Raw genomic sequence first — 14,329 nt, 5'->3', positions numbered from 1 at the left:
ACTAGCAGAGCCTCTGCATACATAGATGGCGCGCGCGCTAGAGAGAGACAGACAGACAGACGCGGGGGGGGGGCAGATTGTAGCACAGCAAAAGAAGCTCTGGCAATTTACGTCCCCAGCTTGGTCCCACCCAAGTTAACCCAGCCTGACAGTGGTAAGCATCCTGGGGTGAGGACCTCAGGGCAGGGATCCAGGACCCCATGGTGAGCCCCAAATCCCGCTTTGTATTCACTCTCCCGCGTTGCTCAGCCCCGCGCACTGGGGGGCACCAGAGGCCACTCCGAGGCCACAGCTGGCAGCTAGGCCAGCGTGCAATGGAGGCTGGGAGCTGCAGCCCAGCATCTGCAGGCCTAAGTGTATGCGTGTGTATGTGTGTGTGTGTGTTCACGCGTGTGTGTGTGTGTGTGTGTGTGTTGTGTGCCGCCGCCAGGCGACTTGCGCCCCGACAGGTGCAAGCGCGCCGGCTTCCCATTGGTCGCGGCGGCAGCCGCGGCAGCGGCGGCGGGCCCCCGTCCCACTCCCCGCCCTCACCGATCCGTCCCCCCCCCCTCCCCTCGCCCTCCCCGGGCGCAGCTCCCGCAAGATCGGTGGAGGCGCGTGCCGGCCTCCGCGCGCTTCCTCGTTTGTTCCCTCCCCCTTTCCGCGCCGCCGCGCGCGCGCGCCCAAGAATCCAGGTAGCGGGCGCGCGGGCGCCTCCCCGGGGGCGCGCGGCCGGGACGCCGTCCTCTCTCCCTCCTCCCCCCTCCCCTCCATCCCTCCGCTCCCAGCACCCCTGCTCCCGCTCGAGGGAGCCTGGGGAGGGAGCGCGCGGCGGGCGGGGGCAGCTGGAGCCGGGCGCCGCGGCCGCCGCCGAGGCTTCTGTCTCGCTCGCTCGCTCGCTCGCTCGCTCGGTCGCTGGCTCGCGCAGCGGCGGCGGCGGCGGCGGCAGAGGTCGCGCACAGATGCGGGTTAGCCCGGCGGGGGGAGGAGGCGGAGGAGGGAAGGGAGCTGCATGCATGAGACCCACAGGTAAGATCGAGAGCGCGGGGGGAAAGGGGCTTTCCACCCCGGGGAGGTGCGCGCAGGCCGGGCAGGGGCGCCGGGGGTCGGGGTGGTGGTGGGGGGGGGGAGTTGGCTCCTGCTTTTGCTCCCTCCCCCTCTCCCAGCGATCAATTTTTTTAATTAAAAAAAATCATTTCCGAGCGCAGAGAAATTTCATTGGGGACTGGGGCAATAAGACCCTCCCGATCTCAGCGAAACCAGAGAAGTAGCTGGAGGGAACCGGTGCCCACACCGAGAGAGATTCCTCAGGAGTGAAATGTCTAGGCCCAGGGAAAAGTGTTCTCCCAGCCCCGAGGTGCTGGAAGGCTTTTAGACTTTGCAATCGTGGTCACTACCGGCGAATCCCGGGGACCGGCGCAGAGCCCATGTGCGCTAACCCCTGCCCTCCCTCCCCTCCTCCACCTCTGCCGCACGCGCAGCATCCCACGGTGGCGGGTACTCCGTGTGCCCCGTGCGGGTTGGTGGAGGGGGGATCTCGCCGTGGGAAAGGGGGCGGGGGCCGCGCTGGGGAGAACCAGGATGGAGCGTCCGCGAAGCCGTGGCATGGGGTCCCCGGGCAGAGGAGGGGGAGCGTGGCCCCTGATACCCAGGGTAACCGGGTATGTCGTGTTCTGTTTCCTCCTGGTTGCAGACTCTTGCAAGCTGGATGCCCTCTGTGGATGAAAGATGTATCATGGAATGAACCCGAGCAATGGAGATGGATTTTTAGAACAGCAGCAGCAGCAGCAGCAGCCTCAGTCCCCCCAGAGACTCTTGGCCGTGATCCTGTGGTTTCAGCTCGCGCTGTGCTTCGGCCCTGCACAGCTCACGGGTGGTGAGTGACCCTGCTTTGGTGGAGGGCCCCGGATGGCCCAGCAGGGAGAGGAGTCTTAGCTACCTGGACGGCCCTACACCAGTTCCCCCACCACTATAAGTCCAGAGCATAGGGGTGCCTGAGAACCCGAGAATCACAGTGTCCCAGCCTTCTTCAAAACCTCCGGAGTTGCCAGAAAATTTTTCTCTGGACCCTGCACAGGTTAACGCATCTACCTTGCCCCAGGCACCCCGCTAGTAGCCCAGGTTGCCTTCTCTAAGGAAGGACAAAATAAAGCCATCTTCACGTTGGCAGACAGTGAGGAGAGCGAAAGGGGGAAGAGAGGCGGAAAGAGAGGAAGAGAGAGGGAGAGAGAAAAAGAGAAAGTTTGTGAACTATCCACGAATGTGAAGGTTTCAAAGCATGGCCAGACTGGCAGAAGAAGGGTTCATTTTAAAGTTAACTTTCTCTTTCATGGAGGTTGTGTGTTCATGTCTGAGCTTGTTGGGGGTGAGGAGAGAGGTTTTCCTTCAGGTGTGTTTCTGGAAGATGTCTTAGCTCACTGGGGGTGGGAGAATCAAATCAAGTACTTTTCTATAAAGTGGAAGTTAGCTGAAATAAAATTGATAGTCTGTCGGTGGCTAATCTATAATACTTGACTGTGAAGGAGAGAGCTATCTTTTGGTTATGGTGAAGCCTGGTGAAGTTCCTGTCTGAATGTCAGAGCTGAAGCATCTTCTTGACAAGGCTGTCCTTAATTCCTGCCCATTCCAAATTGTCTTCGAGAGCTTGTTGATGTGAAATAAAGAGTTAAAAGAGACAGCATTGTGTTCCCAGAGCTGAAATACTGTTAGGATACAAACTATCATTCATGGAGAATAAACATTGCTTGGTATAAATAAACCATTTTTGTGTTTGAAAATATTCTGTTTGGGAGATTCTGAAGTCAAAGATAGAAAAAAAAAGAGTGAATGATTAGAAAAAGTGGAGGGAAGAGAATAGCAAGTTAGGCCTTAACTACAGTAATCAATAACTCAGGCATTCTGCTTAGACATCTGAAAGATGCCTAGGGCATGAAAGTGTTGGTTGTGATGTGCAAATCTGTTAGAAATAGGGAGAAAACACTCGCTTTGGGTGAGGAGACAGGGTTTTCTGTTTGTTTGCTTAGCAAAGTAACTTTCTGGTGCTTTGTTTATTTTTTTAAATAAGAATATCTCCGAGGCAGGTATCTTTTTATAGAGAACAAGGTCAAATGTGAGGCCTGGCCAGCATCTGCGTGGCCTAACAGAGACTCTATGCCTCCTCAGGTATTAAGTTTCTCCAGCAAGTGAGCATCCATGGGCAGTATACCAGTGAGCAGCAGCCTCTTCCTCCCCTTTTCTCATACCTTTTAGTTCTTGTTCCCTTTCCCTCCAATCAGATTCATAAGATTTTCCATATTCCTGGTCCTTGTCTCTCATGTAGATGCCAGATGGGTTAATCTGAGTTCATCTACATATGTCTGGACTGTTCTTAGATGTATGATATCTGAGCAAAGCCTGAATTTAAAAGCTGTGATCTTGTATCTGCCTGTTTGTGCTTTCAAAGCTTCCTCATACTCAGCATGTCCTCTTGGACTCACCTGTCTTTTGTGCAGTCCAGACATTGTGTCTTTTTCCATCCCTTCCCTGAGGAAAATATGCCAAGCAAAATGATCCAGAGTCTCAGAAAAGAGGGTAGGAAAATGAGCTGCCTCACTTCCAGTGTTTTCCTTTTAGCTATCGATACACAGCCGAAAGGCTAGTCATCAGCTTTGTTTGCTTCACCTTGAACTCTCTGGGCCGACACTGATTTCTAGAATATTTACCATTTCAGATTTCCTCTGTGAATAAGCAATGGAGAGTGATGTGAGACATCCTATGGAATTCACTAAACAGAGATTTTCTCTTTCTTTCTTTTTTTCTTTTTTGAGAAGAAACACACATGGGGGGGGTCCAGGATGACAGTACAAGTAAATGCATTTTAATTCTAATCTGTGCTGGTGGTGTGGCTCAAGTGGAGGAGCACCTGGTTAGCAAGCACAAGGTCTTGAGTTCAAACCCTAGTACTGACATACACAGACATACATAGCCCCCTTCTCCCCCAGTTACATCTGTGCTCCTAAAACTTTACTTTGCATCTAAATTACTGACATCTTTGTGAAAAGGCAGAGTCTGACCCAATTGGTTTGGGAATGGAGCCTGTGAGTCTGCATTTCTAATAAGCTACCAGGTGAAGCACTTGCTTCTGGTGCGAAGATCACACTTCAATTAGCAGTGCTTGAAACTAAGGCATTCCTTACAGTAAGTTGCTGCTGGCTGCAGACTTTCTGGCATCACTTTCAATTGCCAAATGCAAATGGTCTGCTAGGAAGTAGAAGTCTCACCTAGCATCTACCTGTAGGTGATACATAGAGCTGAAAATCAGCCTTTTCATTTTTTTTCAAATGCACAAGAAGGTGCATTTTTAATAGACACTGTTCTGAAATGTGGATTTTCATTTTTGATTGCTTTCAATGGGAAAGAAGCACCACAATAGCAAGACATAATAGTCTCAGCTAGGAGGAAAAAAGCTTGTGCCCAACACAAGTATTACAGAAAAAGCCTGGACTAGAAAGAGAGAAATAGAGAAAATGATCAGACAAAGGAAAAGCGGGGAAAGAGCTCTCATCAAAACCAAAACGTTTTGTTCTAGAAAGCCAGAGATCTAATTCAATTCATTGAGCCCTAGGAGAGCCTTCATAAGTCCCTTTTGGGTGACTCTCTTCAGGTTATCTTTTGTAAATGAGGAAGAAGGGTCCTCATCTGGGACTATTAAAATTCCATTTTAATAAATAAATCTGGTATTGATACCAGATTTATACCCGGACAGAGCTTGCTGTTCCCAGAATCCACATGGAGCCTGATTTGGGCTGCTCTTCTTCCTTTGTCCCCTTCACTTTTTCAGAAGCCTGCTAGGTTTTGAGGGATTCCCAGAGCCCTCTCAGCCCTTTCTCTGAGCCCAGGCTCAGAGGAAGAGAGCCAGGAATTTGCTCTACAGGTTGTTCTTTGAAGATGAATTCCTGTATTATTATGAGCTCAGCGGGTTTTGCCACTTAATACCTTTGGGGTCTTTGGCCTTGAGAGTCTGTTTCTTCATCTGTAAAATGAAGATGATGATGCTTAACTGATGGGGTTGGTGTGAGGGATGGAAAACACATAGGCATTCAGTAAAAAATTCAGCTAGAAGCAGGGAATAAGGGACCAAGACAATGTTCTAATCCATGAGGCCTTTGCTTTTATTCACTTAGTAAGCATTGGACTGTAGTATGTATGCAATGTTCTCTTTGCCTGGTAGAATCTTCCTTCACTTTCCAGTTTTCACCCAAGGGACCCGTTCCCAACTCAAATGCCATGCTATATTTCATGTTTCCCTGGTCAGCCAATTCTCCCCTCACCTAGACACTGATTGCTCTTGGGTACAGCCTTCTGAGTACTTCAAACCCTCTGGGGAAAAGAGCTTCTCGACACGTTCATTTTTGTGTCCCGGTACCCAGTATAGCCTCTAACACATAGTTAGTGCTGTAGCTAATGTTAATTGAAAGCAAGCAAAACAAAAGGACCCTGAATTACTGCCACACCATTTAGAAAATAATCACTACTATTGAGTACAGAAATTGAAACTTTCATTACAGTTGAGGCCACATCCAGTTTGATTGTCTATGATGATGGAGGAAAATCAGGAAAGGCTCCAGAGAAGGAGTCGGGTGGGGATGGGTGAGGCACCTCAGAAGCAGAGACACCTTGTGCAAAGGTGTAAGGGTGGTTATGGGATGGGACTGTTCAAGGAGCAGAAAATAGTCCCAATGCTCTAGAGTATAGTGTACTTGGAGGTAACCAGTAGGATAGAGGAACAAATAGGTCTGTGTCTTATTGTAAGTATTCTAGAAGCTCCGGTAAGGACCCTGAATGTCACACAGCATGCAGTCAGATCTTCTGAAGAGTTTAGAGCAGGAACTTAATATCCAGGCACTGTATATAGCTTCTTTCTCTGCTTGCAAGTCTGGCTCTGGTCAATCTCTCAGTCTAGTCTGCTGTCTCTGCATACAGTCACAGTTGGAAGGTGGCTGAATCAAGTCCTTTGAGGCCTCCTTTGGGTCATGGAGCTGCAGCATCAAGCTGTGTGCCAGTAGGTAGGAATGGATTCTTTTGGGGTGATGGGCTGCTTTGTTAGATGCTAGTGTCTTAAAGAAAGAAAGAAAAAGTTTTAATTCTTAATGTCATACAGGGTTACATGTGAAATCCATAATTTCAGGTTGCATATTACTCATTCTGCAAACAGGGTCCCAACTCTTGAGGGTTCTCATTTTTTTTCAGCAAAGCCTGCCTTAACATAAGGAGAATGGAAACTCTTTTGATTTATCCACAGGGTGAAATTTGAAAGCTTTTGGGGGCAGAAGGATTTCATATAACAAGTAACGAGTCTCTCATCTCAGAGGCCTGAAGAGGCAAGTCAGAGACAATCAGTGGCTCTTTAATTCCTAAGTAATGATGAGTGTAGGTGAAGATCTCTCTCCAGGAAATATTGATTAGAAATGTGAAGAAAAGTACCTACTCTATTTGTGCTTGGTGAGGTGTTATCTCCAAAGCCCTCCAAAGGCCAAGGAGACCTGCCCTTTGTGGAAAGTTCTGGTACAGAACAAGAGCTTTGCATTCCCAATAGGACTGATAGAGTTCAAGTTCAGCCTCTACCATTGATTGGCTATAAAGCTTAGGCGGTCTGTAGCACTTCTCTGTGACTCAATTTCACTAACTTGACTCATATCACTAATATTCTTTGGTTTCAGAGTTTACAATAGTTCCTTCTTATCATGTTCCCCAGTTGCACTTACCATAGTTTCAGTTATCCACTGTTATTGTGGTTAGAAAATAGGAGATCGGAAAATTCTACAAAGAAGTAATTCCTAAGCTTTAGATGGTGTGCTGTTCTGAGGTGCACAATGAACTCTTAAGAGCCCTGATCAGTCCCTCCTGCTTGGGTTTGTTCCTTTGACCAATGTACAGTACAGCAAGGAGTTTTGAGATGACATTTACATGATTTTCATTACAGTATCTTGTAATTTCATAACAGCCTATTGTATATTTTATTGTTTTTAATCTCTTATTGTGCCTAATTTATAAAATAAACTATCATAGAGACATATCTGTGATAAACTCCACAGCTATCAGTAAATTTAGGAATAGCAATTTCTCTTTGGGCTGGAGCATTAATCTTAGGATTTTGGCATAAAACCAGGAAAACACATATAGCACAGTGCATGGGTTTTGGTGCTCTGCTTGGTTTCAGGAGGATCTTGGAACAGTAAGAGGGACCTTTTAAGAGTTGGTGGGCTCTAAAATCCAAGGCAAGCCACAAGTCTTTCTGTTCTACCTAGCCTTAAGTTTTCGTCTCTGTTGTATGCCTTAGTCATGTATGTGTTAAAGAGGATCCAGTTCTTTCTCCTGAGGAAACATCCAAGTAAGGGTTGGTTTCTTCTTAAAAGTGTAAACACAAAAGGATTGCAGCTTTTTATGTCCCTCCCCCACAGTATAACCCCTGTTTTCACTGTATTTGATGTTGGTATAGTTGGTGGAGGGGAAGGGAAAAAACAAATTGTTTAAATAGGGATACAGCTGGACCCATTGCAGCAATGAGATGCACAAGATGTATTGTTGAAAAATGAACTTTACAACTTTGGCATTGGGGGGTATGCGGGGGGGTAGGGGACTGGCGGGGGGGATGGGAAGGGATGGGAAGGGGAAACAAAGGAGCAGGCAACAATGCTTAATAAGAAATGTACTCATTACCTTGCTCATGTAATTGTAACCCCTCTGTATGGTATTTTCACAATAAAAAAAGGATTGCACAAATTTTGGGGGGTATAGGTTTTTAATTCCATTAAAAACTAATGGTACTTACTGATACAAATGAGGAAAGTGGTATTTCAGATTGCTTCTGCTGTTTATCCTTGCCTTATTTTGAAGCTCATTTGGTGTTTGATCATTGAGATGACCACACATTTAGACGTATGTCTAAAGAGGTCATTGGGATCATTGCTTCTGAAAGAAATAGGCAAAACAAATAGACTTTCTAATTTATTTATATACACAGTCAAATTTTAAAGAAGTGCTATGTTCTCATCCATTGGATACACCATTTATTCATTCTCAAGAACAAGCCTTCAACTGTTGGTAACTGTGAAAGACTGGGAATAGATAGGATGAAGTTATGTGGTTTTTGTTTGTTTGTTTTGCCAGTCCTAGGGCTTGAACTCAGGGCCTGGGCACTGTCCCTGAGCTTCTTTTTGCTCAAGGCTACCACTCTACCAATTGAGCCTTAGTGCCACTTTTAGCTTTTTCTATTTATGTGGTACTGAAGAATTGAACCCAGGGCATCGTGCATACTAAGCAAGCAGTCTACCATTAAACCACATTCCCAGCCCCAGGATGAAGTTTTAAAGTGTCCAATATCTGAGTGATTGATAGAAGTTTCTGAATCATTACTGATTCTAATTGCAAACATTTACAGAGTGCTTATACTGCTTTCATACTCAGATTTGTTAGCTTGTTTAATTTCTCACAGTGACTGTGCAGGGCAGATGTTATTATTTAATGTTTACTTTGTAGAAGATGAACCCAAGGCCATTTTTGCACTGTCATCTGACTCACGCTGTCCTGTTCGTTAGAGTTTTTTTTTTTTTTTTTTTTTTTTTTTTTTTTAGTGTGCAAGGGCATGGCAATCCAAGATCCTAAACACATTTTTCTCTCATTCATCATACTTGACTCAAACCTATCTTTCGAAAGTTGGCCTTCCCAACCCTGATTTAAGGGAATTCTTTGGTGTTATTATAAAAAAACATAAAAAAGCAGAAAACAAACCAGCAAATCACCAACAAAATTCCAGGACAAAGCAAAGGTCAGAGTGCCTGAACCTTGGGCTCATGATTGGAGAAAGGAAGGACTCAGAAACCTGTGAGCCTGTCCTTGTGGGCTGTTTGAGGAGGGTGGTCAGAAGCGACATCTAGGATGCTTACCTGCTTAGATAGAACAAGCATGAATGAATGGAAGGCTGATCTCTGTGGTCCCCTTCTAGTGACCCTCTTCCCCACCCTCCACATCTGTGATTCTTTGAACAGTTTGTTGCTCTCAATGGGACAGCTTTCCTTGGACTGGCTATTTTTCATGTAATTTGTCCAAGCACTAAATGACACCTTAGCTAATATATGTTCAGAGTATTATAGCTTGTCAGGAGTTTCTGAACCGTGTAAAGCAGAAGATTTTAACTATCTTCCTCTTGTTTATTTTCTACATTTCAAGAGACATTGACATTGAGGTTGCTCTTCTAGGTTTCATAATTGGTTAGACAAACCTAGATTAGGAGCCAGGCCTTTTGACTAGGGCTTAAGGCTATTTTTTTCAATATAGTGTTAATGATAATCTAGTTAGTATATACAAAAAAGTAAGGGAAAAATGATATCTGAGACCCATAAGCCTGAGTACAAATTCCTCCCAAACTTTGAAATAAGAATAAGATATGATAGTTTGAGCCAGGCACTGAGGGCTCATACCTGTAATCCTAGCTACTCAGGAGGCTGAGATCTGAGGAGCCTAGTTTGAAGACAGCCTTGGCAGAAAAGTTTGAGAGACTTATCTCCAATTAACCACCAAAAAGCTGAAGGGTAAATGTGGTTCAACTGAGTGAATATGCCAAGCAAGAGCATGAGGCCCTGATTCAAGCCCTAGTACTATCTCTCTTTCTCTTTCTCTCTCCTCTCTCTCTCATGTGTTGTATGTGTGTGTGCGTGTGCATGCATACACCCACACTAACACACACGATGTTATAGGTCAAGAAATGTTAGTCTCATTCTGCTATCTGGGAAGGCATATTGGATTACATGATGTTGTACATTAGGGAAGAATTTGGCTCAAAATTTCTTCTTTGTAGAAAAGATGGCTGTGTTAGTCTGAGAAAAGAAATTGTCTACTCTAGAAGAAGAACAAACAGAAATAATTAAATGAGTTGTTCACAAACTGAAATTAAAGTGCATTTTAAAATAGCTTCTTAATTGGGAATACCATAATTGCTTTATCAATCTTAAACAAGGTAAACAGGGAACATCAGAAAAGTCAGACAAAAACAATCCTTGACATGATTTGGAAATAGCATTAAGCTTGGAGCACCACAGTGAGCTAGCCTCTCTCTACTCCTCTGTAGACGACAAGCACACCCACGCCCTGCAGGTCAGGGACACTAGAATAGAACCTATGTGACCCTGTCTGTGGGTCTGTGCCCAGACTCTAGTAATGGAGTTTGGTTTGTGGAAGTGAAAGGAATTGCAGAGCCCAGTACACTTGATCAGTGATCATCATTATTCCAATACATTGAGCTTTTCAAGAGAGAGCATGAATTAGAGCGAGGCTGCCTGGATATGAAGGCTCCTCTGGCTATCTCTTCTGTTTCTATTAGGAATTGGTACCTTTTATCTCCTGGAGTTTCTAGTGTGGAAGAAGAGCTGTACAAGGAAGGTCACTTAGACACTCTATGTGTTGTTTTTTTTTCTTTTTGAGAGCAACAAAATACAAAAAGACCTTATTTCTTGGATCTGGTTTCATTTATAAAAGATATATGTGGTTGAATTGAGTGAGCCAGTAAGAGGAAGGGTCTTTTAAGGAAAGACAATCTTTTCTTACTTTGGGTATTTAGGTGTTCACAAAACACTGTTACTGTTGTAGGCCTTCAGATTCACATTTTCAGCATGGAGAAGAATTCTTTGGACTTTAGACACTTAGAAGATTCTGTTTTTTCTCCATTAGACAAACAAGAGCTACTTGTTTGGGAGAAATTTGATAGGCGTTGAGGATTAATCTTATAGGAGGTTCTCTTTTGGCCTTTTAGTTGGATTCTATTTACTTAAGTCTGAATCTCAACATTAGAATCAATCCCAAATTAACAAGGAGTTTTTTTGAGGGGGAGTTGAGGAGAGAGACACACCTGCAGATTTAGATTAGGTTTTGGGTAGCATAAACTAAATACAGGGGCTTCCTCTGTATTTAACTCATACTTAAATACAATGGAGAAATAATATTTTAGAAACTTGCAGTTCATCTGAGTTAGAATAGTAGTGTTTTGAATTGCTAAGGGGTCTTTAAAAAGCATCCCCAGATTTTTTCCTTTTAGGTTGAAAATAGTCCAGATTGTTCCCTTTCGTCTTTCAATGGGAGATGTTTGTTTACTCTCTCTCTCTGTGTGTGTGTGTGTGTGTGTGTGTGTGTGTGTGTGTGTGTGTGTGTGTGTGCATGCCCGTGTGCTTGCACACGCCAGTACTGGAGCATGAACTCAGGGCCTGGGAAGTGTCCCTTCACTTTCTCACTTAACTGGCTCTGGACAATGGTTAGTTGGAGGTAAGAGTTTCAGAGATTTTGCTGTGTGGCTGGCCTTGAACTGTGATCCTAGACCTTATCTTCCTGAGTAACTATGATTATAGATATGAGCCATCAGGTCCTGGCTTCCATTTACTTTTTTCTCCCCTCAAGGATTGTGCTTTACACTCGAGTCACAGTTCCACTTCTGGAATTTTGATTTTTGATGGTTAATTGGAGTTAAGAATCTCACAGTCTTTCCCTTCCCAGGCTGGCTTTGAACCACGATCTTCACAGCTCAGCCTCCTGAGCAGGTAGGATGTACAGGTGCGAGCCACCAATTATTTACTTTAAATAATTATTGTACGCATATTTTCAGTTCTTGGGACAAAGACCTAGAGAGGCCTAGAACCTTAAAGAAAACACTCAGGGTTCCTTGCTAAAGTTACAAAGGCAGGAGGATGGTAAAAAGTGTTGCCTCAGTTTCACTAACTGTGAAAGGGAAATTATCCATCTACCTGAAAGGAAAATAATCTGTTACTTCCCCTTGTTGTTATGGAAGTCAAACCCAGAAAGTCAAATAGAGCAAAGAACCACAACTATCTGAGGGATCACTTTCATTCAGGAAAAAACCGACAATGTTTACTACACTCACTATTCCAGGTTTACCTCCTCAAGAGCTTCCTTTGTCCTGAGGGGATATAGCATAAAACATACGTAACAATACACAGAGGCACAGGCCGAGAGAAACATGTGTCATAGGCATTCATTCACTGGGTAGCCACTGAGCCTCGACCCCCACAGTCCCATAGAGCTAATTGTCATGATATGGTACAGTAGCTTCTATAGTGGAGATTTATCTTGGAGACTCTGGGGAGGGCAAAGGAGTAGGGGAAAAGCTTTCTAAAGATGTTTGAGCCAAGTCTTGATCGATAAAATAATTTTCCAGGCAGAGGTGTTGGGAGGTGATTTTTTTTTTCCAAGAGAAAAGATAGCGTGAACAGAGACTCAGAATGAGAAAGAATATGTACTGAAAACAAGGAATAGCTCAGGGCAGGCAACCTTAGAAAAGGGGAAAATGGGGAAAAGACAAGAGAAGAGTTGTGGGTGGGCAGGCTGAACTCACATGCCCCGCTAACTACAATGCTTAGGAACTTGAACATTCCCTATACCCCTGGTAAAGGGGAACCTGCAAAATATATCTTTCAGGGTCATGACAAGATCAGGTCTTTTTGTTTTAAAAGTTATTTTTTTAGTAGTGTGGGAGCTGAAGAAGTTGAGAGACCTTTGCTTATTAAATATTTATTGTGTATCTATCAGAGATGAGGTGGAGGATACAAGGGGAAACAAAGCTCTGCCTGGCAAAAATTGATAGTGTCTGGGGGCCCAGTTGGGAAACAATGGCGTAGATCCAGGAGGGACATGACAAGGGCTTTAACTAGAAAGGAATAAATGAAGGTAAAAGATGCAAAGTGGGAGAATTAACAGCATCGGCAGCTGGCTAGATGTAGGGATGGCTGAAGAGGAAGAGCCAGTCACGGAGCCTGGCAGTGTTGTTTGGAGGAGAAGCTAATGATTTCATTCTGGATGAGGAGGCTGTGTTGTTGCCTGCAGGACATCTATTTGGACGCCATCTGTCCACCCAGTAGTTGAAAATTCCGTTTGGTTCTCAGGAGAGAAATCAAGGGTAGAGATGAAGATGTGTGTGTCCTCTACATTGAGAGGATTGTGAGAGCCATTGGAGGGGCTGGGCTTTCCCAGGAAGGGAGTATGAAATGAGCACAGAGGGGAGGTTGAGGATGGACCCCAGGAGATATGTGCATTTAGTGTCAAGATAGAGGCTGAGGAGGGCTGGGAAGGTGGCTCAGTGGTAGAGCGCTTGCCTTGCATGCATGAGGCCCTGGGTTCGATTCCTCAGCACCACATAAGCAGAAAAAATTAAAAAAAAAAGCTGGAAGTGGTGCTGTGGCTCAAGTGGTAGAGTGCTAGCCTTGAGCTGAAGAGCTGAGGGACAGCGCCCAGGCCCAGAGTTCAGGCCCCACAACCGGACCCAAAAAAGATAGAGGCTGAGGAGATGTTCCATCCTGTGACACTTGAATCCATGGCCTGTTCCTTAGCTTTTTTTTAAACTCTAGGTTAGAGCTCTACCGCTTGAGCCACAGCTCCGCTTCTAGCATTCTGGTGGTTAATTGGAGATAACAGGCTCATGAACTTTCCTCTCAGAGCTGTCTTCAAACTGAGACCCTCAGATCTCAGCATCCTGAATAGCTAGTATTACAGGTATGAGCTACTGGTCCCCCCCGAAATTTTTGTCCATAACTTAATGCTGGCCTCCTGATTGCTCTTCCCATTTGGGGGCTGGGAGGCTTACTTTTATGTTATCATTAGGATAATGTTTACATGATCCCAATTCTGGATTCTTATATGAAAGTCAACGGGGTTAGAAGGGAGAAGAGCTGTATGTAGGGAAGTGGATCAATGGAGAAGATTTGGAATATGTCCTAGTCTTTGGTGGGAGGACAAAGCTAAGAGAAGAACTGGGGCTTAACAGGATTACAAGGTGTCTCTTGTCCTGTATCCTAACTGCAGTACTGGTGGTAGGGCTTCATCTCCCTGTCATCTGTCTCTCTGGGGCACTGAACTTGTTTAGGTGCTTAGCCCTCTTGACACAATTCCTTCCTGTATAGATCCTTCAGCAGCCCTGTTCTCATGTCCTTCAAAGATTCAGCCTTCCCAGGCCGTCACTTCATCTTTAAAGGTACAGTTGTCAGAGAGATTCCCCCTGACACCCCGCCCCCTGTGACCTGCTTTGCCACCTCTGAAGTGAGTCACCTGACCTTTCCATGCTTTGGTTTCTTCCTCTGTAATTCAGGGGCAATAAGGCCAGTTCCTCCAGCTCATGGGGGCACGGGATGCACCATTGTACAGGAGGCAGTGTCAGAAGGCATTTGATAAACATGCATCTGAGTGATCACTGCCTGTCTGGAGGGGCGGCATCGCTCTACTATGCCGAGGGCCATTTTTGCCTTTCACCTCCCTAAGTCCAAAAAGAGGGCGAGGGCTGCTCAACACAGTGTGTAAATTCGTGCCCACATGGGGG

General features: G+C 45.3%; 1 protein-coding gene across 2 annotated transcripts in view; it reads left to right on the top strand.

Moving 5' to 3' along the window:
• The first annotated feature begins 934 nt into the window (after nt 1-934).
• Susd4 (sushi domain containing 4) overlaps nt 935-14,329 on the top strand; it is a 110,891-nt gene continuing 97,496 nt past the window's right edge. The window contains exons 1-2 of one of the 2 annotated variants that reach the window (XM_013015157.1): nt 935-1,008; nt 1,673-1,855. In XM_013015157.1, coding sequence (XP_012870611.1) covers nt 1,708-1,855 — 148 coding nt within the window. In that variant the 5' untranslated portion in view covers nt 935-1,008; nt 1,673-1,707. Of the gene's footprint in view, nt 1,009-1,672; nt 1,856-14,329 lie in introns of those variants that run through there. The other variant, XM_013015158.1, reaches the window with a different exon arrangement.

The sequence above is a fragment of the Dipodomys ordii genome, unplaced genomic scaffold (assembly GCF_000151885.1).
Source record: "Dipodomys ordii isolate 6190 unplaced genomic scaffold, Dord_2.0 Scaffold26, whole genome shotgun sequence".
In the NCBI taxonomy this organism is placed as follows: Eukaryota; Metazoa; Chordata; class Mammalia; order Rodentia; family Heteromyidae; genus Dipodomys; species Dipodomys ordii.
This window is presented reverse-complemented; position numbering and strand designations above follow the sequence as displayed.